The 21,732-nt window shown below is 46.2% G+C and overlaps 1 protein-coding gene across 2 annotated transcripts in view; it reads right to left on the bottom strand.

Annotated features, from left to right (window-relative positions):
- LOC135240514 (neuropilin-2-like) overlaps positions 1-7,030 on the bottom strand; it is a 45,006-nt gene extending 37,976 nt beyond the window's left edge. The window contains exons 1-2 of one of the 2 annotated variants that reach the window (XM_064310062.1): positions 6,267-7,030; positions 1,917-2,094 (exon numbers count right to left, since the gene is read on the bottom strand). In XM_064310062.1, the coding sequence (XP_064166132.1) occupies positions 1,917-2,094; positions 6,267-6,339 (251 nt within the window). In that variant the 5' untranslated portion in view covers positions 6,340-7,030. The remainder of the gene's footprint in view (positions 1-1,916; positions 2,095-6,266) is intronic. The other variant, XM_064310061.1, reaches the window with a different exon arrangement.
- Positions 7,031-21,732: the final 14,702 nt, after the last annotated feature.

The raw sequence follows: 21,732 nt of genomic DNA, 5'->3' as shown, positions 1-21,732 counted from the left end.
ACTTTATTCAATGGGTAGTATTGTACTTATTGTTTCCACAGATCAAAATAACCTATCATTGGCAGACACAGATTCTGGTCATGGAATCTCATAGATTTGCTGTCAAATTCTGTTTTTACTTTTTCAGGAAGCCCCATGTAATTTTTTTTCTCCAAATTAAGCATTACTTTTGATCTGTACATAGAGGTAATAAAGAATATAATAATATTTGAGGACAATTAAGACCGGCAGAATCATGTATACGACTTCCCTGATTTGTGAAGGGGTAACAAAATGGGGATGAGACTTTAGTGTCATCCACACAGGACACACTTTGTTCACCATCTTTCAGCCAGCACGCAGAGAGGAGCTCCACCAATCACATGGTACACTGGTAATGACAAAAAGAACAATTCTGATGCTGATTGATGGATACTTATTTGAAAGGTTCCTGCAGAGCAGGGTTTTTTTGTTTTTTTTAACCTTTTTTGATCCCCCACCCAAGACCCCCAAACAGGGTCAAAGGCATCCATCATACATAAAAAAATGTTATATTTAAACAAAGGTTTTATATTTTTAAATATTTTCCGAAATATATACATATAGTCATTGCATATCAGTTTTGGCCACGTACCACGTCTAGTACTTTCAAAGACCTCCCAGGGGTCCATGGACTGTCTGTTGAAAGGCTGGGTAGAGGAAGGTGCCTTCCTGACAAGCAGTCACAGCCTTCCCGAGCATGCTGGGAGTGCACTGGGAGTGCGGTCACAGCAGCAGGCTCTTACTTTCCTTTACTCACTGTATCCCGGAGGCAAGCTGTCACCACGGCTAGGAGCCACTAACACAGGGTGCACTTCCCCACGGAGACCGTCAACTCCACATAACCCCTCCCCCTTTTCCCCGCTCCGATTTCCTCTCCATCTCTTCCTCAACTGTCATCGCGATCCCCTCTGAAACCATAATTCATATCAGCCCCGGAATGATTCCGCATCACATCTGGCGGTGGGCTGGGTCAGTGCAGCTTGCTAGCCCGTGCTTTCCATTAGAGCGTACAAATAAAAATACAGGCTCTTTGTTCTGAGCTTGATGTTCCAGCTACAGCCGATTGCCATAGCACAGTGGCGCTCACAGGCTCAGCAGGAAGAAGAACTGTTCAGGTCACAGGATCACACTCAGACTATCTAAATTACAAGCCTAGACAGGCTGAATGGTCTGATCTCTTCGCTACACATTGATACATTTTTTATATTTGTATCAAATTTAGTTCGTTATTATTATTTTTTTTTTTTGGGCATGACCCAGAATCCAGACTCAGTGAAAGTCACTCATATACTGTAGGTAAACTGTGCACTGCTTTGTGTGCGAGCCCAGTGCTAACGTCCGGAGATATAAGGATGCTCTGGTTGGTCAGCTTGCACTTCCTTCACTGATCAGCAGAGTGCAGTAGAAAGCCTGGTAAATCTAGTAAGATGCGCAAATCTGAACACTTTTAATGACCGGTTAAGGGATTGCTGTCAGTGATAAATGAGTCCCAGAGAAAATAAAGAAGCCCATAGCACAGTGTACTGAGTCCAGCCCCTCGCAATCTCCTGCCACTAAATCCCAGAGTCAAGCCCCCTGTCCTGTCTCTAACACCCAGAGTCCAGCCCCCATCTCCTGCCACGAAACCCCACTAAACCCCAGCCCCCATCTCCTGCCACTAAACCCCACTAAACCCCAGCCCCCATCTCCTGCCACTAAACCCCACTAAACCCCAGCCCCCATCTCCTGCCACTAAACCCCACTAAACCCCAGCCCTGATCTCCTGCCACTAAACCCCACTAAACCCCAGCCCCCATCTCCTGCCACTAAACCCCACTAAACCCCAGCCCCCATCTCCTGCCACTAAACCCCACTAAACCCCAGCCCCCCCAGAGCACAGCCCCTTCTCTCCTCACCTGCAGTCCAGCTTCTCCAGCTCGAAGTGGGGGTTGAAGTTGAGGACGATGCGCTGGGACGGCTCGGGGGCAGTGATCACCCACTCGCAGTTCTGGTGAGGGGGGTACTCGTGAGGGTACCCTGGGGAGGTAATGTACCCCGCGTCTCTGGCATCCACGCGTCCCCCACAAACCACCTCTGAGCAAAGACAGAATCAGAGTTCAGACATGATGACTGACACACCCACACGATGAAACAAACAGCTCTCCACACAACCCTGCGTCAAGAACCACACGCACATGGCCCAGAGGGATAGGTCTAGGCCAAGTAGTTCATGGGCTTGTGAACAATGCACAAACATTAGGATACATTCAAAGATCTTATATTCCCCTCCATGGAATAATATCTTCCCCATCAGACGGCTCTGTAACTGGGACAGGAAGTGACATATATTATGTGACTTCCTATCTGAGGGGTCAGGAATGACACCAACACTGTTGTTGGATTTTATCTAAGAAATCATCCATTCCATACCAAGATCTAAGCAGCTTGAGTGTGCATTCATACACATGTACATACATATACACACACACACACACACACACAAACACACCCCACAAACATTCAGAGCCTGTGTATAGTGGCTGAGCAGGGAGTACAGGGAAGAGGATTGGTTGCCCGCAAGGGATTCAGAGGAAGTGAGCAGCCATTTGCAGAAAGGGCTCAGAGGAAGTGAGCAGCAACCGGAGGAAAGGCTTCACTGGAAGTGAACAGTGATTGGCAGGAAGGTGTTCAGAGGAACTGAACATTGACTGGCACCCCAGGGTCCGTCAAAGCAACTCTGCCAGGTCTCTTCACCTTTCAGCACATCCACTAACCACCATTTCGCTTCCTTCAAAAGAGAAACATCATTCAGCTGCCAATCAGGGGAGAGGGGCGTGTCCAAGCTCACGCAACAGCTGTGCAATCGACTGGCAGGCTGGTGTACCCCACCGGCATGGGTTTCAACCTCATTCAGACCTGACAGCTACACGATGTACTCAGTATCTATGCTGATACTGTCCCATGTGGTGTTCCACAGCTTAGTGCTTTCCATACATCAACGCACCCTGAACAACCCCCCACTTCATTAAATAAGTCTAAATGCTGTTCTATCTTCCCTGCCACCTCTAAGTAGCACAGCTAAGAGGATGCAGCTGCACATCCAGTGAATGTGTTTCATTTGTGAGGAATTTCCTCCTGATAGGCCCGTTAAATTCGCTCTGGAGTCTCCACTAAATGCCTAAATGCACTGCAATGTAGTCTTTCAGAGTGTAATCACTTCAAGCTCTTACTGTCCTCTGCACCTCACAAAAATAAAGTCCTCCTCCTCCTGTTCAAGCCTGAAATGACACCTTGTTTTGTTTGCTACATATATAGGGATTACATTTCTTTCTGGAGTGGAAATACAACTTTTTTTTCAATAGAAATTTTTTTTTTTCAAAAAGGTGCGTGTTTAAAATGGATACTGTCGAAACACAAAGGCAGTTCTTTTCACAAGAATTTGTGAGAAGACGGATTCTAGTCTTTGGTTAACACATACCCTCTGGGTTTGCACCAACTTTACTGTGTCTGCCTCCGCTTGGATTTTTTTGCACTACTCTGTTGATCACCTGCTTGGGCAGGAGGACATGTTCAGTTGTTTATGTGGTTACACACAGAAAATACAGTCTGCATAGTAAAGCATTGGACACATACAGTTCTTACATCCATCTCTCAAACTGCCACTGTGCATGTCATTGATCTAGAAGCACAGTGTTGCCTGTGCAGGAGACATGCGCACTTTTGTCTGTGTCTGAACAGGAGGGAAGTACCATGTTGCCTATCTGTGCAGGAGAGAGGCACAGTGTTGCCTGTGAAGAAGAGAAGCACAGTGTGGCCTGTGTCAGTGAAGAAGAGAAGCACAGTGTGGCCTGTGTCAGTGAAGAAGAGAAGCACAGTGTGGCCTGTGTCAGTGAAGAAGAGAAGCACAGTGCTGCATGTGCCTGTGCATGATACAAACACAGAGCACTGAGAGTCTATAAACAAACGACCCACATCTGCCATTCATCAGCAGAGAGAGCGAGCAGGCCAAGCTTCTCCTCTGCCCTACACACACACATGAAACGCACACACGCAACTGCACAGAGGAAGAGTCCCAGACTCCAGCAGGTGACTTACATTAAAACTCAGTGGAAAAACACAAAGGAAGAGGAACAGCAGAGGGGATTGGGGGGTGCAGCACTACAGAGGAGGAGGGGGCAGTATAAACTAACAAGGCACAAATGGACAAAACCCTGGATTAGAATGAAAAACAACTTATGGGACAACAAGGAAACCTTCACAAATTTAGCATTTGTGTGAACCCAGAAAACCTTCTGATGTTCAGAAACAGAAGTCCCTCATCCGCCTACCCTGCTGAACGTTCATATATGCTGATCGCACATAACCTGGTGGGCAGACAGCTGCACATGGACAGGGCAACATGGGCAAGTGCAGCGGATTCATGTTTTATGAGCGTGACTCATTCATTGTGTAAGCTGTTTTAAGGCTGCACTGAACTACTGGAGTCAAAATGTATTCCCTTCCTGTCACATGAAAAAGTATCAACATAATTACGTCACTGATAGGACAGGCCTACAGGCCTACCTGGTCAGGCTTTTAGACTTAGTAAACAATATTAGATTAGACTATTCCCAGCAGAAAAAAGAAAGGGAAAAATTTCGGTTTGGGTGCTGCAACTGAATGACAGTGTGTGTACCGTTTACTATGAATGTAGAGATGTTGTTATTTTCAATGATTCATGTTCTATGAACGTACAGATGTTGTTCTTCTAAACAATTTATATCAATTATTGAATTTAACACTAATTAATTCAAAAGGGAGCTATAGTCCATACAGACTCCACATAATCCATTTCTAAAATAAGCACAAGGCAATAATATTACAGCATAAGTGTACCATCAACTTATCAACAAAAGCTTTCGTCGTTTATTATTCTCAGTGCTTTACATAGCTGTTTGTTTGTTTTTCAGGTTGGAAACAAAGCTGAAATATATAAGTTCCCCACTCGCGTAGATTAACAGAAGATGCTGGGGAAAATAATACGAAAGCAGTGGGCGTCAGTCCCGCGAACGGAAATACCCTGCGCGGACCTCAAGTGACAGAATCAATAAACTTAAGTGCAACATTCAGCACGAGATCAAGCAAGCCCTCACACCACATCAATTGCAAAAGTTTAATTGTTGTTTTTCGCCCGCTTTCCCGTGATTGTTTGTTTCACAAAATCGGTAATGGTGAAGGGGTAGTGCAATTCCTTCGGAACGAGCAGACGTCTTCGTCTGTATTAGCGAAATTATTAAATAGGTAAAGAAAGAGAAAGGAACGTTCGAAGAAGTTGCAAAAGGTTTTGACGAATGACACGCGCTGATTACGGCTGGAGTTAAGGACAGATGCCACCGTCCATCGAGACGAATTCTACGCTGTATTTTGCCTTGGCACACTGGGACACAGGAACAATGTAAAACATAGATTATTATTATTATTATTTGCAAAAAGCCACTGTTTATATGCCAACTTAATGTTATGTTTGAACAGTTTTCCTAACGTTTTTGTTTTAAAAAGCGCGTTGGGAAGCATTACATGTGTAAACAAAATTTTGTTAATGCAAAAATGCATTCCAAAATAAAATTTAGGTATTTAAACAAATTGGTCCATTCAAAAAATCTAAAGCTTCATAAGTATGCTATTATGATATTACAAATGCCCCACTTTTGAGGAACATATGGATTATTAAATGAGGAATTCAATACCAACCTTGAAGTCTAAATTGTCACAACGTAACACCACGGGGGGGAGGGGGGGTATAATCATAACCCCACCCCATGCACGCATGGAAATTGTCTAAGCGGAGGAATAAAGACAAGTTCGCAGCACCTGATACTTGGCGACAGCTTACCAGTGTACCGCGGGCGATAGCCTTCTACTACGCTATGCCTACTCTACTTCCAGCCGATAGCCAACAGCGGCACTGTTTGATTTGGCTTCAATGTAAAATACCATTAAACGAATGTCCATTGTATCACAGTTCCTGCTGTATATCTGTCACGTATTCGATTTTTAAGTGATTTATTCACACCGAGAAAAACAAGCAAGCTTCCAGTGAGATCTGATTACTTTATATTGGTCAGAGACTCTACCGGTAATGTAATACAGGCTATTCAAAAAATGACAACCAGCCAACTAAATCTGTTTACAATTAATAAGAGGGAATGTTTGCGAATATTTTGGTCTGGACTAGATCTGAAGAACAACCGTGGCTGGGAAAGGGCAAACAACTTCATAAAACTTACCGTCATCTCCGTGCACTCTGCGTGTTAAACAAAATGCCAGTAACAATCCAAACATCGACATGAATATATCCATCTTGTTGGGTGTATTTCACCGTTCCGTTTCTGAAGAGAACTTGTGGTCCAAGTCTCCTCTATGTTACGTTAACCCCTGGTGTATTTATCCGTCTGTACACCGAAACTGTTTGAGACTTTGATCCAGAAGAGTCACGATCCTCCGTCTCTTCGCATTCCCCTCTCTAAAACAGACTTAGTTACAGTCCAGTTCTTTTGAGCATTCCGCAATATCCAAACAAGCCATACTGATACATCGACAGAAAGTATTCCTTTGAATATTAATCGATCGTGTCTATACTACGTGGTTATTCACTTCATAATTATGTATTCAATTAAATGCGCACTCCACCAGCGATCAGTTGTTCGTCCACTGGATTTACGATTACCTCAAGCTAAAATCTGAAGTGTGAATTTCCCCAAACCAAATCCAACGCCACGAGTGATTTTCTTTCCCTTGAGCACACCCATTCACATAAATCTAAATAGAATGCAGATTAGAGCGCGATTTTGTAAGCTGGTAAAGCGTCGGACCTGATCTCCCATGTGGCGAATCCAAAATCAAGATCCTCTTGGTTTAAATATTACTCATAAGCATTCGATTGCACTCTGCCACTCCGCGGTGTCCGTGCGCTCTCTCGCATCTGTCTGGTCGCACCTCCGTTTCTGCGCGGGTGCGAGCCGTGCGTGTGTAATAGCATTAGAGCGCCGCTGCTATCGCATTACAGTTGGTGCCTCGGCCCGCCTACCACCCCCTTCGATTAAAGAGGAGCGCGCGCACTGGCAGAGGCTTTTCTGTAAATTTGTCAAAAAATGTATTTAAAAAAAAAAAAAAGAAAAAAACATTTGAAAAAGAACATGCATGCGCCCAGCCAACGCACTCGTGTCGTGGAGATTGACCGGTGCAGTATTGAACCACAGGCCGCTTTTAGCTTTTTAGGACGCCCTGAGTGCGTGTGTGTGTGTACATTTACGAGGTGACAGACTACCGCAGTTCTCATTCTCAAATAAGAATACGCAGACAGTAATACAGTATTTACTGAGTGGTAATCACCGCACTTTTATACCGCATTTTCTAAACGGACTGACCACTGGAAAATCCGATATTGACAATGTGCCCATTGTGTAGCGGAAAGCCTGACCATAGCGCACTGTTCTGAGACTTCTGATCGAAAATGAATCAAGAAAGTCAGGTCCTAACTAACCCTGAGTGCAGGCATTCCACATAACATAGACCCTGTGGGTATTTCTGTACATTACCCTACATATCTTACATATTGTCCCACAAGTCCTGCTCTGCCTATGTGTTCTACACTGCATACAGTCCCGCATTGCAAACTGTCCCATGTTGAATGTGGACCTACGCTGCTTTTACTGGAAAGCTGGTGAGAAAGTGGCTCCAGCTGCAAGTACGGAGAGGGCCAGAGCTACAGTTGCAACCACTTGTGCCTCTAATTGCACTGTTCAGTTTCCCCGATTTAGCAACGACAGAAGCTGCAATTCCAGAAGAGCACAAATTTAATCTGGGCTGTGAGAAATATTTTCACCAAAATCTCTGATTTACTCTGAACTCTGAGCAGAGAGAGAGAGCGAGGCCATTGGTGTGGGAAGCCGTAAACGGGATGGTTTTTTCTCTCTCTCTCTCACCGCACAACACACATCAAAGCTGGTCTCCCTGCATCCAGAAAGGAAACACAGACCTAATTTCTGAACCCACCCCGAACCCACCCAGCAACCCAAGGCCAGCTTCCAATCAGCCACTCTTAAGTACAGAGACGGGAGTTATAATGATGCAGAAACTCCCGGCTCCAAAAATAAAATCTGCTCAGAAATGTCCTGGCGCTGCCTGCGTTGTATATACAGTGCAAAATTGGTTTGCGGTCCCCTTTGGAACACACACGTTCAGTCACAGACAGGTACCGCGGTCATACTAAAGCTCTTAAAAGTCTGTGTTTATGCGTCAGTGGGTAGGCGGGTGGGAGTATGCATGTGGACGGGTGAGTACAGTTTTTTTCTTTCTGCGTACTCCAGAAGTTCTAAGATTAATTGAATGTGATCAGGTAATTTCAGCCCTGCCCGTTATTGTAATTGTGTTACAGCCTGGTTACATATAGAGTGGAATATTGCAAGCTGTGTGCATCAGATTGCCAGAAAAAGTAAACATTTCTGGGCCTGAAAGCGCAAACATCTGCTGGAACCTACTGTCTATACCTGGCACTGCCAACATCTGCGTTAACTAGGGTCCCATCCGTCCTCCATAGCCCATGGTGTGTGTGTGTGTGTGTGCGCACGTGTGTGTGTGTGTGTGTGTGTGTATGAATGCGCTCTGTGATCACTGTTCTCAGTCCGGGCTTCAGTCTCAAGATGAATACGTAGCTTATCCGAGGTTCTCAATTGCAATCCAATTTCCTGCAGCTTAGCCACGTCACCTGACACCAACCATCTAACTGTGTGAGGCGCCCCTGTACCCCCCGCACCCCCAAAATGGAAAACACTCAAAAGTGCCGCCAGTGCTCATTTCCTGAGGCGTTGCACAGATTAACACTGACGGTCGTCCATGCCTAAGCAGGGCTGGTCTGCTCCCCACACTCGAATAGTGCCACGTTGTGAGGGGGGGGTGTAGCCTAGCCTTGAGTGGGACAGCACGGAGTGGGATTAGCATAGCCAGTCCTGTAGTGGATCTTTTACGATGTGATAGTACCTATGGTCTGGGAAGAGGGAATCACAGCACTTACTCTTTCACAGTCTTCATTTGCTTCCTGGAAAAACACAGACCTAGCCTCACTTACATCACTGCTGTTCCTCACAATATTGTTGCTGACATAATAGTTAGCAGCATTGCTGCAGTTACTAACGTTGCTGTAACCAGCATTGCTATGGTTACTGACATTACTGTTATCAGTATTGCTGTTGTTGACATTAGTGTTACCAGTGTTGGTACTGTCATTGAATTACTGTTTCCAGCATAACTGATGTTATTGGCAGTACGCTTAACAGTATTATTGTTATTGATTTTACTGTCATTACTGGCATTGTGATTGCTGAAATGACCGTTCCTGGTTAGAATGTAACTGCCTTTACGCCATCTGTGAACATTATGATTACCAGTGTTTAGATCTTACAAAGTTACTGATCATACAGGTTCATTTATTTATTTTCTTTTGCGAAATTGAAACCAGTGGCAATCTGCAACCACAAGCCTTTCATTCATACCCACAGCCAGTGTCCTTTAGAACTTTGCTAATTACTTTAACATGTTGGTGTATGCACGCACATACACACACAAACACACCCGCATACAGACACACACTGCAGATCTCTTCATTAAATCATCCCGGCCTCACTATACAGGAACAATAAACGAGTATGCCCACAGCTGCTGAGCGCTAGCGGCAGCGAGATTTACCGCTCCCCGTGTGGATAGACGGTCGCTCCTTCCATCCGAATCTCACTGCCTTTTCCTAGATCCTTTTCAATCGAATTCTCCCCCACCCGAACACTTTTTTTTTTAACCATCTACCCCAATTTCCAAAAAAAATTTTTCATTTGTATCCTGTAATCTGTTGGGTGAACGTGCAATACTCTAGAAATTAGCTCACACATTTCCCAGAATTCCTTGTAATATGCCGCCAACCAAACCCCCATAAAGAATTGCATTTAGATAATTAAAAACCAAGCAGTCTAATGAACCACACGCCGGTAAATGAACAATACTCAACATACGTCATTTAAGTGACCCGTACATAGAGCCATCCGAATTTTTACAGCACTAATTACTTACAACAACTTTATCTTTTTCTTTTCCATTTTTAATTTTCCATTTTAATTGTCTGACATCTTGATCTGCGCTCAGGGAAATTTAATTGGCATTTACGTCATTTAAAGTTTCTGCATCAAACCAGGAGTAAAATCCATTTTAATAGAACATCATATTTATATGTTTTTTTAATTGCTGCAATACGTCAAAACCTTTTTTTTTTTTTAATACATGTACACTGAGATAAAAGGAACTCTTGAATGGACAATCTCTAATGAACATGTGCCCCTGTGTTGCTCATAAACAGTAATTTCCACAGAAAACCTAATGAAGCCTCCGTGTAATAACGTTTTAGACCCGTCTCAATGTAAAACCCTTGATTGCGGCGGTCCATCGTGCATGCCAGTTTTGACCGATCTCCAATAGCACCACTAGCAACCCGTAACTTCGCCGCGCTGATTCTCATATCCTACATGCGCGGTCAGAGCTCACTCTATACTGTACATGAGCTTTCAAACTTGTTTTCTGTCCATCGAAATTATTCAGTGAACATGCAGTAGAACGTCGTGTTTGTGAACATAATTTCCAGAAACTAGTAGGGGGGTTATTATTATCATTATTATTATTATTATTATTATTATTATTATTCAAGCGCGTGGCTAATCTTCATGGCAATTCGCGTTTATGCCGTCAGGGGGCAGGTCTACGCCAAGGGAAACGGCCAGGAAATTTCAATTAGGGTGAATAAATACAAGAACTAGACAAATTACGCAAAGGAGCCCACGAAATAATCTACTGTAAAAAGCGAAATCATGATAAAAGAACACGTGGAATTTATAGGGCGAAGGAGCAGATATCTGACGGCTTTCAACTGGACCTTTTTTTCGCATACGATACGAGTGCTTTGATCGCTGAAAAGGTGAAGACGGCTGAGGGCACAGACCTGAGGTCAGTTATTGATTTTGTGCAGACACAAATCCGAATCAGGGTGCTGTGGTAGTTGCCTATAAGAAGCGACCAGTAGTTGATGAATTTGTATAGGCCTATATATATATTTATTTCTAAAACAGTAAGATAAATCTGTTAATCATAGCAAGCTGTTATTTAGAACTATTTTCTGTGTACTTGTTTTAAAAAGTTTATTTTCTGAGTTCTCTTTTATTTCCTGTATCAATTGTGTGCCATTTTTTGTGCAAGTGAACCTACTGTACCTTTTCTGGGGTTTACAGTTAAAATATCTTATTTTAACTATGTTTTTCTCTTAAAGTGTTGACACAAAGCACTGCAAAAACAAAAACAAACATGCTGCTTTCCCTCCCTCACACCATACCTCCCCAGCTCTGATCAGTGATAAGGGATACTAACACAGATAGGGCGACCCTACACCCTGGAGCTTTCAGCATTCCTGTCCTTGCAAGCGTGCGCGTGTGTGTGTGTGTGTGTCTGTGTGTGTGTGTGTGTGTTTGTTTGTATGAGAGAGTGGGGAGTTAGGGCATTGATTAGGATCAGGGGAGATACAGAGCTGATCAAAGCCTCCTTGGATGACACCACCCTCCCCCCCTGACCCCTCCCCCCCCCCCTCCCCTGCTGTCCTGCCGCATGTGTAGGCTATCTGACCAGAAAGATCTTTACTGCACCACCCTTAACGCCACCGGACGGTCTTATCTGTCCCGTGTCTCTCTCGTGGGTGTTGCTGTGGTTGTTGTTGTTGTTGTTCCCACTCCTAATTACAGAATAAGGGTCGGACCCCTCAGGAATGCACCCCTATTTACCATAAACTTCAGCCACCTGTAAAATTTTAATATCGCAAGGAGGTGGGGGTTGTTTCTTCCCCTCATTTCACAGCCGCCTGCCTCTGACTGGAGAGAAAGGTCCCGTCCGTGAAGAAGCTCCCAACGGGACACGCTTCAGAATAACTCACGCGTGAGCAGAGGGACTGGGGCAGGGGACAGCGGGGACTTCGGCCTCTGTTTGCTTCACTGCGTCTGATTAGTCCCTCTGGTGATGGTGGACTGCTACCGAGAGGCCAATCGGAGCTCCTAGGCCACAGAAAGGATGAAACCTGGGACACATGGCAGATAACACACACAAAACACCCCTATCTGTAGTGAAACACACAAAACACCCCTATCTGTAGTGAAACACACAAAGCACCCCTATCTGTAGCACACTATAGAGTGAAACACACCACGCACACCTAATTTTAGCAGACTGTAGAGTGAAACACACAAAACACACATATTTGTAGTACACTTGTAGAGTGAACAGGTAAAGCACTCTTCAAGTGTGCAAACCAGAGGTGGAAAGTCCAGGGGTCAGAAAGTAAAAGTCCTGCCTCGTGTTCCTCCACCCATGAACTCAGCCAGCTCATTTCACCAATTAGTTCTCCCTCCTGGCTCAATAACTGTGCTAATTAGCAAATCCAGGTGATTGAGCCAAAATACTGGGGAGGACTTTGACTTTCTAAGTATGTTTTGTATTTTTTTTTTTTTTTTACCTCTGGACCAGACTAACCACCCGTAGCAGAGTGAACATGCAGAGTACCGGGAACCATCATACGTACAGGTGCAGACAGAAGGATCAAGGTTTAAAATGGCCACTTGCCTTTTCACAGAACACCAGAAGTATACTGGCTCCAGATCCATCCCATTGGGGTTGCAGGCCAATTGTTTGTTTCATCCGTACATAATCTTTGCAGTCATTCCTGTGGAGGCTGGCTTGTAATGTACAGAAGCATTGAGACTGGAGGGAAGGGAAGTTGCTGCAGGAGTTCTGTGACCTCCCTGCGTTTCATAACCAAATAAAACACAACATGTACCTGGCCCTGCTCAGCTGTTTATTTATGCCATAAACTGTCCGGCCCGAATCGCTTTTTACCAGGACACAAGTTTTACACAATGTCAGGAACTTTAACCGTGCTTTCATCATGTTTAGGATCACATCAAACTGATAGTTTTAACCATGGTGAACATCACATCAGGTACTTTAACTCTTTGACCACAGTCACTATCATATCAGAAGATAAGATGCAAAAAGGCTGGGGTAAGCCTGCATATAAACAGCTCTGGTTACAATTGCCTGCAATCATCAATGTCATGACGAGAGCGTAAATTTAATTAGTGAATTTAATATGGGGAAATTCAAAGACTCCACACCTGTTGTGTCCCTTTCTCTGTTCTAAATAGGTCCTCAACCAACTATGGGCAGACGGTCAATAACAGGCACTGGTTAATCAGAAACAGTTAAACCTACAGCCATTCAAGTCAATGAATCACCAGATGCTATTGTTTCCATTGAGAGGGGTGTGATTGCTCCCCATTCACCGAGAACAAGAGATCTAGAAAGTAGTTTACATGAAAGAGACACTAAAAGTTGTGTTTTGTTTCCAGGCATGAGGAGGTGAGGCTCTGGACCCTTGACCTTCCTATACAGGGAATTCTGGGTAAATTAGTGCCAACGGAACCACAGGGAATGTGAATTTTGTGTGTGCACTTTGTTAACGTGTGTGGAAGAAACATACTGCCGTCTCCAGTGCTCCGAGTTTTTCATCACTGTTCCCAGGTCAGTGTACACCATCAGTGTTCCCAGGACACGGCAGTTAATGACTGTATTCGGGTCAGTGTGTCCACTTTCACGCTCGACCGGCCTCCGCCATTCTGGTTCCCTTAATGAAATTTTTGTCCAACTAATCTTCGCTGCTGTCTAAACAGCCCCGTTTATGAAAAATGAGGTAATGTGCCGTTGAAATGAAATGAAGATCGTCTGAAAGGGCACTCCTTGGAGACGGATCAACAGAGAGAAAGCGATCCTGTTACTGAAAGAGAAAGATTTATTTGAGGAAGGAAATGGGTAGATGATGAACTAGTAAAACCCTCTCTTCTCTCCCAGGTTTATGACAGGGGCACTAGGAGTCTAAGGACTCAACAGAATGGATTTAATGAAGCCGTTCAACACACAAAACGGCAGACTTTACAACACAAGCGACACCTCAAGGTTTATAACGCTTAAGTAAAAACACAGACGGGACAAATGGCTGTCTGTAAATCTGGCCCGAGCCACAGGGGGTATGGCGGGTGAGGACACTATTTTAACACACGAAAATGCAAAAGGAGTTAAACACACACACCCATGTGTGCGCACAGACACACCCATAGACATGTACATATATGTATGCGCACACACACACACTCTCAGACACACAGACAGAGCTGTGTAAGAGATCCCTGTTCTCCTCTGTTCTCTGATACCAACACACACCCCTCAAAGCAGGGGGAGGGGGTGGAGGGGGGGAGTTGAACACAAGGGCAAACATTTGGAGAGCAGCCCCCACCACCACCCCCCGCTCCCCGGAAAAGAAAACAGTTTAGGCTGCTCTCTTCTGAGCTGCGACCAGTTAGATAAGTGCCCCCCCCCACCCCCCTTCACATCATACACTATGATAACACCAGCCATTGACACACAGAGCTGTGTGTGTGCGTGTGCATGCATGTGTGTGCATGTGTGTGTGTGCATGCTTGTGTGCGTGTGTGCGTGCGTGTGCATGCGTGTGTGTGTGTGTGTGTGTGTGTGTGAGCCACAGGGCTTCTAGGCTGTCAGCTAAAGCCTCTTAATATGACCTACACAATTGACTGCTGGTGTAAATGTCAGAAAGGAGCCAGTCATAGCCCCAGTTGTGTCACATTTCTTGTATGAACTCCACACTGGGCCCGGACACAGCAGCATCCCATCCACAGCAACATGCGGATGACATGTGGCAGACCAGACAGGCACGGTGCTCTGCGTTACAGACACACAGAAGCACAAGCGGAGACATACGACTCTGTGACCTCACACACACGGGTCTGGGAGGAAGCACGGATATTCAGCAGACACAGAGGGGAAACCAGTTTTTGAAAGGAGGCTCGCCGATGTGCTATTCTATCGCTCTTCTTCAGAAAATAAATTGATTAGCAGCCACTCCAGTAAGCAGATTTGGGACTGCACGCTACAGAAGAAAGAGAGAAGAAAGGAGAGGTGAAATCTGGGGAGGACTGCCCTGCGTGCGAATGTGCCACTGGAACCACCTTCATTCGGATGCACAGAATAATCAGCTTATTCACTGCCAAAGCAGCAGCACCACAGAGATCAGTGTCACAGTGTAAAATACAAACTGACAACAGCAGGTACACACACGTATGCACACACACAAACCAACACAAATGTACATATGCAGCAAAACACACACACACATGCATGTACACTCTCACATACACAAACACATTTTCACACACGTATGCGTACGCACGCGCACGCCCACACATTCATTCACACAGATGGACACAGGCGCACACACACACACACACACAGGTTCTGCACCACACTCCCAAGCTCTTTCATGGGGTGCTTTATGGGCATGGTGCTGGAAGCCGCCGCACTGAACCTGAACAATAAGAGGCGGTGAGACCGCGGGGCGGGGCTCGACGGCTGCTATCAGACCGCGCGCCCCGTGCACCGCGTCCCGCGCTCACAGGTGAGAGGCAGGAGGGCACCGCGAGGAGGCCGATAAAGAGCACGTTCTGCGTGCCCGCTGGGCTGCCCACCGGTCACGTGTCACTGCTTTAGCCTATGGGGTTCAGAGAGCCCATTGCACTCGCTGAGGGTTTATCGTGCAGGAGGCGACGTAGCTCAGGAGGTAAGACCGATTGGCTGGCAGTCGGAGGGTTGCCGGTTCAAACCCCGCCCTGGGCGTGTCGAAGTGTCCTTGAGCAAGACACCTAACCCGTAACCGCTCTGGCGAATGAGAGGCATCAATTGTAAAGCGCTTTGGATAAAAGCGCTATATAAATGCAGTCCATTTATTTTACCAAATAATACAGGGGAAAAATCAGATGCTAATCTGTTCACACACGGAGCATGCAGAGCAACGGACAACCTCTCCTCTTCCCATCACACCGTTATAGCGATCTGCTCCTCCACATGGAGCACCGAGGGTGCCCACTTCAGTTCAGATGATATGCAAGTTCCTGCACCCCCAGATAAATATAGATAAGTTCTCCCAACGTCGGCTCGGACGGGACGGCTAGCGTCCTGCTAGCAGCTGCGCGGCCATCCGGCACAGGTGCATCTCAGCTGCTGAGCAGGACAGTCCGAAGGAGAGACGGACGCCTGCTATCTGATCAATGTGCCAGCCAGCGCGCATCCTCCTCAGCTGACAGAGGATGTTGTGATGGAACAGGCCTACAGTTATTATGGGAAATTCCAAACCGGGCGAGAAAAGAGGAGAGGGAGCATGTGCTGGTGCATGTGGACGGCAGGGTGGAAATCTGAACAGCGTCTCTGAATCAGAAGGATCAGTTCAGCCTTCGGCCCATAATGGGTAAGACTAGGAAACCCCATCTTAGATCAACACTCCTAGTCTAATACAGACCCTGATCTGATAAACTCCAACTCCCATGTGCCACTGAGAGAACAGGTATGTGAGGGAATGTCTATAAGTGACTTTAATTTACATCCAGGAGGAAACTACACAGACACAATGAAGACCCCATCAGGACTGGACCAATCAAAACGCCTTCCTGGTAGGCTAGTTGTTTCAGTTAGAAATCAAAGTAGACCAGAGTGCTCATAATGAAATGCAGCTGTATGGGCCATCTGATGGGGCTCAACTGTTGAGTTGGGGGGAAATCACTGGCAGACCAGGAACACTTATCACAGTAAATCGTTAGCACAGACTGTACGTTTGGTTAAACGGGACTAAATATCCCCAGTAGATGCAGACCTGTTGTGCTACGGGCAGACGTTGCTTAGCATTTTCAAGGTTGTTTAAAGACGGTAAGACTGGCAGCAGCTAAGTGTGCCTGGGTGGAGAGCGTTTCTCATTAAAATGAAGGCTGTGCCTGAGTAGCTTGTCTCTGGGTTTATTACTATTCTGCTGCAGTTGCAACGGCTCAGCCAAAGAGATCTGAGATCAGGTAACGCTGATCCCTCATTGGTTCCGCCATTTAACACAAACGCTAGCAGACTGACGAGCCCTCACCGGTTCTTCTCTTTAACAAAAACAACACTAGACCGACCCGAGAACCCTCAATGAATTTTGTAATCACTGAAACAGCGAAATGCAGGAACACCACCCACCCCCACCCTCTCCCCTCACAGCTACTTCCTCCCGCAGACCCTTCTCCCCGTGTGGTCGACTCCGGGTTCCACAGCTGGCCCTATCAGACCTACACACTCCCGAAGATATTCATGACTCAGCCGGCCAGACTGGAATTAAAAGTCGGGGTGGCAGAGATAACCCCTCCCTCCTCAGCACGTCAGATTAGAAGCGCGGAGCTCGCGCGGATTAGCGCGCGCGCGGCCGCACGCAGATGTTCGGACGAGATACGCGGCGGAAATCTCCCGCTTATTAAATAATCGAGGCCGCGTGCGGAGCTCCTGAACGGCGGTATCGGGAGAGGGAAGCGCGGCCCGCCGCCGCCGCCGCTCCGCTAACTCAGCTTATTAACCAGCACGGCCCCCTGACTGGGGGACGCGGCGGCGCTACCGTTAGCATCGCGTACGCGCTCGACGTCTGCGTCGCGTCCGCTCGCCGTCGCGTGTGACGCGCTTGTATTTAACCCTCGGTGGACAAACAGGTACAGGAATATTTAGATGCAACAGCAGCCAGCTTGCCCAAAACTCTACTCTAATAGCATCACCACTTACTCAAATCAGCGCAGGGAAACCCTGTGGTCAAAATCTTCTTCATGCGGAACCTCATTCATCTTAATATTTTAAATATAGTAGTCTGTTATATGCAGGTTCTGCTCTTTATGTCTTCACCCTCACCCACTCAGGCTCTGGATTGACAGCTTGGTGATACTGGTACAAGTGACAAGTGAGAGAGCCTTCACTTCCCAAACTTCGGAGGGCAGCTGTGTTTCCAGGTAACTCTTCCTGGGTCAACAGCTTGTACCTGAAGGGGCAGGCCACAGCAGTCTCAGGTGAGAGGGGCACAGGACGGAGGGATGGAGAAGAGAGAAGAGAAGAATTACTTTGGACAGGAAGGGGGGGATGTATTTTGGTATCTACCTCTAAACATAGTTTTTAAGGTAGACACCCCACCGGAAAAATCAAATCCTCTACTGTTTTTCAAGGGCACTGACAACTCCGCCTTTTTTATCTGTGTTTAAGACTGTTACCCACATGGTTCGTTCCACTGGAGAATGGAGACTAAGCAGAAAGACCAAGACCTAAATGCGTGCTCCTGGACTTAGAATAACAAACATGACCCAGAGAGTATATTTTTTCTTTGAGTTGCACCAAACTCTCTGTTTAGGGGGCATTAATACAGGACTTTACAGAGTGTGCGAAAGGTGATGATGGTGATGAGTGTGAGCTCGTCTGCAGCGTGAAATCCGGGCATCTTTCTTCCGCCAGAGTCAGTCTGGAATTTCCCATTCCATTTCCGCTAAGCGATTACGAATAATCAAACACACCCAGAACCGACACTGGGAAAAAAACAGAGACCAAGTCTGGGCGTGAGCCTGTCTGGACCGGAATGCACCGAAGGCCAGCCACGGTTCTGACCAGGGCCAGTCGGTAGCCTTTCCCCATGACATAAGAAGAGCAGATCGGTGAGACGGTATAAACCGTACATTACGCAATTTATGCCCCGAAAAAAAGACGAATGGTGATGGAGCGTCGCCGAGCCACGGTTGCGTTTTCCCCGGGAAAGCCATGCCTTCTAAAACGGGGAACATTAATTTGATGAATGGAAGGGGGGGGGGGGGGCTGAGTGTAGAAGCGGGGCCCATTAAAGCAGCCATTTAACCTCCATTCCCGCCGTTTCGCAGGAACGCCATTAATCTGATAACGTCCGCACCGCCGCACGCTCGCTCTGGCCCGTGCGCGCAGAAAAAAAAAAAAATTAAAATCGTGGCGCGGCGCCGTCGACGCCCTCGTCTCCAGCTTCCCGCGCGAGCTCCCGCTAGCGCCGTTAGCGTCATTCGGACGGCTCTCGTATGGGGCCGTTAAGAATAAAGCTCGCTTAACAACCTCGTAACCGGAGAGCCCGTAACCTAGCGACCCCCCTTTTTCCCGGCAACTAACCAAACAACCACTCCCCCTTACATCTCACTTAACCCCATCACCTAACAACCTGTCACCTCCCTTAACAGCCCCAGACATGATGACCTCTCTTAGTTTAGCTTTAGGTAATGTTCCGTTTGGTTGAATTCTCTGGGTGACAACAGACTGCTGGTGTACATCTGAGTGGTGCTTTAGTTTTTGCTAAATCTGTTTTTTTTTTGTTATCTATGTGAGGGTATGTGAATTTAACAGTTTTAGGGTTTTTGAACTATTCACTGTATGTGTAAATATTAATGTACCTGGTTTGCATTTGTAAAATATGCACTCTGTATGTTGGAAAATAAATTTAACAGGTACTATATCTGGATTATGTACTTTATATGTTTGACTATTCATATAAATTGTTTGTAGTTTTTGAAATATGTACAGTATGTTTGAATATGAAAGTAACTGGTCAATGATTTATGAAAAATCTCCTGCAGGTGTATGCATATAAATTAACAGGTTTAATCTTTATATTCAATAATGTCATACAACATTAGCTACACAGTTGATATATTGGGGTTACATCACCATTTACACCAAGTCTTTGAAAGTAGCACTGCCAAAGCCTCCTTGAATGGCATGAAAATTAAAACAGGTGGATTGTGGGTAATAGCCCTGCTAAAGAGGAATCATGTTCAGGCTTTCGTACATCCGCCACTTCCTGCCACAGAAGTCAAGAGAAGCTCCGCCCCTGTGTGGTGCATGACTCATCCACCTGCATGTTAATCTACATGTTTGTGTGTCATGCAGTTGCTTCACCCTCATTATTTTGCAGAGAGAGGTCCCCACAGAGATGCTGTGACTGATGCAGTGGACGGGAGGGGTGTGTCTCCAGGCCCCCATGCTGGTCCTGCCTGTGGGATTCAAACCCATCTCATCCCGCTGCAGCAATCGCGCACACACACCCACACACACACACACACCTGCTCTGCTAAAACAGGACTCGCAGCCATAATTTAACCGTTGACAACGGCGGTTTTGAAAGACGGGTTTTGAGGGCGGCTCTCCCAGAGAGAGCGGGAACGGGGCAGGGGGGGACGGGCGGAGGAGCACGCGCACACACTCCGCAGCTGAAGAGGATTTTAAGATTTACACCGTTGCAAAGCGCGGAACGACTCCCCGCTGAAGAGCACTCGAGGCTTCACCTTACAGCAAGGGGCTCTTTTACATCGCTGGCGTTTCTTTCAGGAGGAAGCGTTTCGCCCGTTCCTGAACTCCGATCCACCTTACGAACAAAAGAAAAAACCTTCTCTTGCGCAACATCAGATTTTTTCACGATTCGTTTTTTCGCAAGTCATTCCCACGTCCTTCATTATCAAGCTTTGCCAAAAAACAACAGATGTGGTACTCAAGAGCTGCAAATAAAACTGTATGCAGATTTTTGAATGTTTCTCACCCCAGTAACAATTCAGGGAATCTTGGTTCTGTGGCCGTGGAGCTGTTTTGTGTGATCTTTCTCACGCTAACTCAAATTGTCTCCGTTTGAAATGATTTCAGTGGTTTTGGATATGTATCCTAAGCCTGGAGCATTTACACACATGTCCACATTTGCCATTAATATGACAAAGTATTCCACATGGAATGAAATGGCTTCTTTGAATCTTGACAGTGTTTGGCTCACGCGGGCGTGCTCTGAAAAGCGCAGGGCTGACTGGCCCAGAGAGATTGGCATGTCACTGAGCTGAGGCTTCACTGGCCAGGATGAAGCCATTTCATCAGGGCAAGTCACAGACTGAAATAGAGAAGAATGCCGTCCCCAAGGCCCTTCCACCCTCGGCTGTGAGTGAGTCTGATTCCTATTACCCTGAGCTAAAAACGGGGGTGTTAATTCGTACTCTGGAACACCGAGAGATTAGAAAAGAAAATTGATGGAAAGATCATTCTGAAACCTCCCATAAACATGTGTCCACATCCTTACATCCCATGGCTACAGAATGATCCCATAAACTTTTCCAACTGTCAGTTCCAACTCCCCTCGCCATACAAATCCAACCATTTTAGCAACAAAATAAGAATCCATCCATCTGTTTTCTTACCCACTTATTCCTGGTCAGGGTTGCTGGTGCCTGTTCCAGTATGCATTGGGTGAGAGGCAGGAATATACTCTGGACAGGTTGCCAATCCATTGCAGGGCACACACAGCATTCAATTCAGTCTCCAATTGTCCAACTAGCTTAGCCTGGAAGGAGGAAGCCCACAGGAGCATGGGGAGAACATGCAAACTCCACACAGAAAGGCCCCAGCTGGAACTGCTGGGAGCTGACGGTGCTATCCAATGCACCACCATGCCACCTCAAAATAAGAGTCAAACACTATAATTAAACCAATTCACTAAAACAGGACCGTTTAGTGGCAAGGTGTCAATAAAGAAGACAGAGATGCAGCTGAAATGAAACTGGAATGAACTACAGTGCTCTGTTCTCGGTGGGTGAGGGAAATTAGTCACAGAACGTACACTAAAAATATACTACAGCAGAAGTTCTAAACACAGAGTGCGCTGTTTTTTTTATTTTCACCCAAAAAAACTGCAACCAATTCAGACAGGTGAGGTGAGTTGATCTACGA

This window comes from Anguilla rostrata, chromosome 15, assembly GCF_018555375.3.
Source record: "Anguilla rostrata isolate EN2019 chromosome 15, ASM1855537v3, whole genome shotgun sequence".
NCBI classification, from domain to species: Eukaryota; Metazoa; Chordata; class Actinopteri; order Anguilliformes; family Anguillidae; genus Anguilla; species Anguilla rostrata.
Note: the sequence above shows the minus strand (reverse complement) of the source record. Positions and strands in the feature narration are given on the sequence as shown.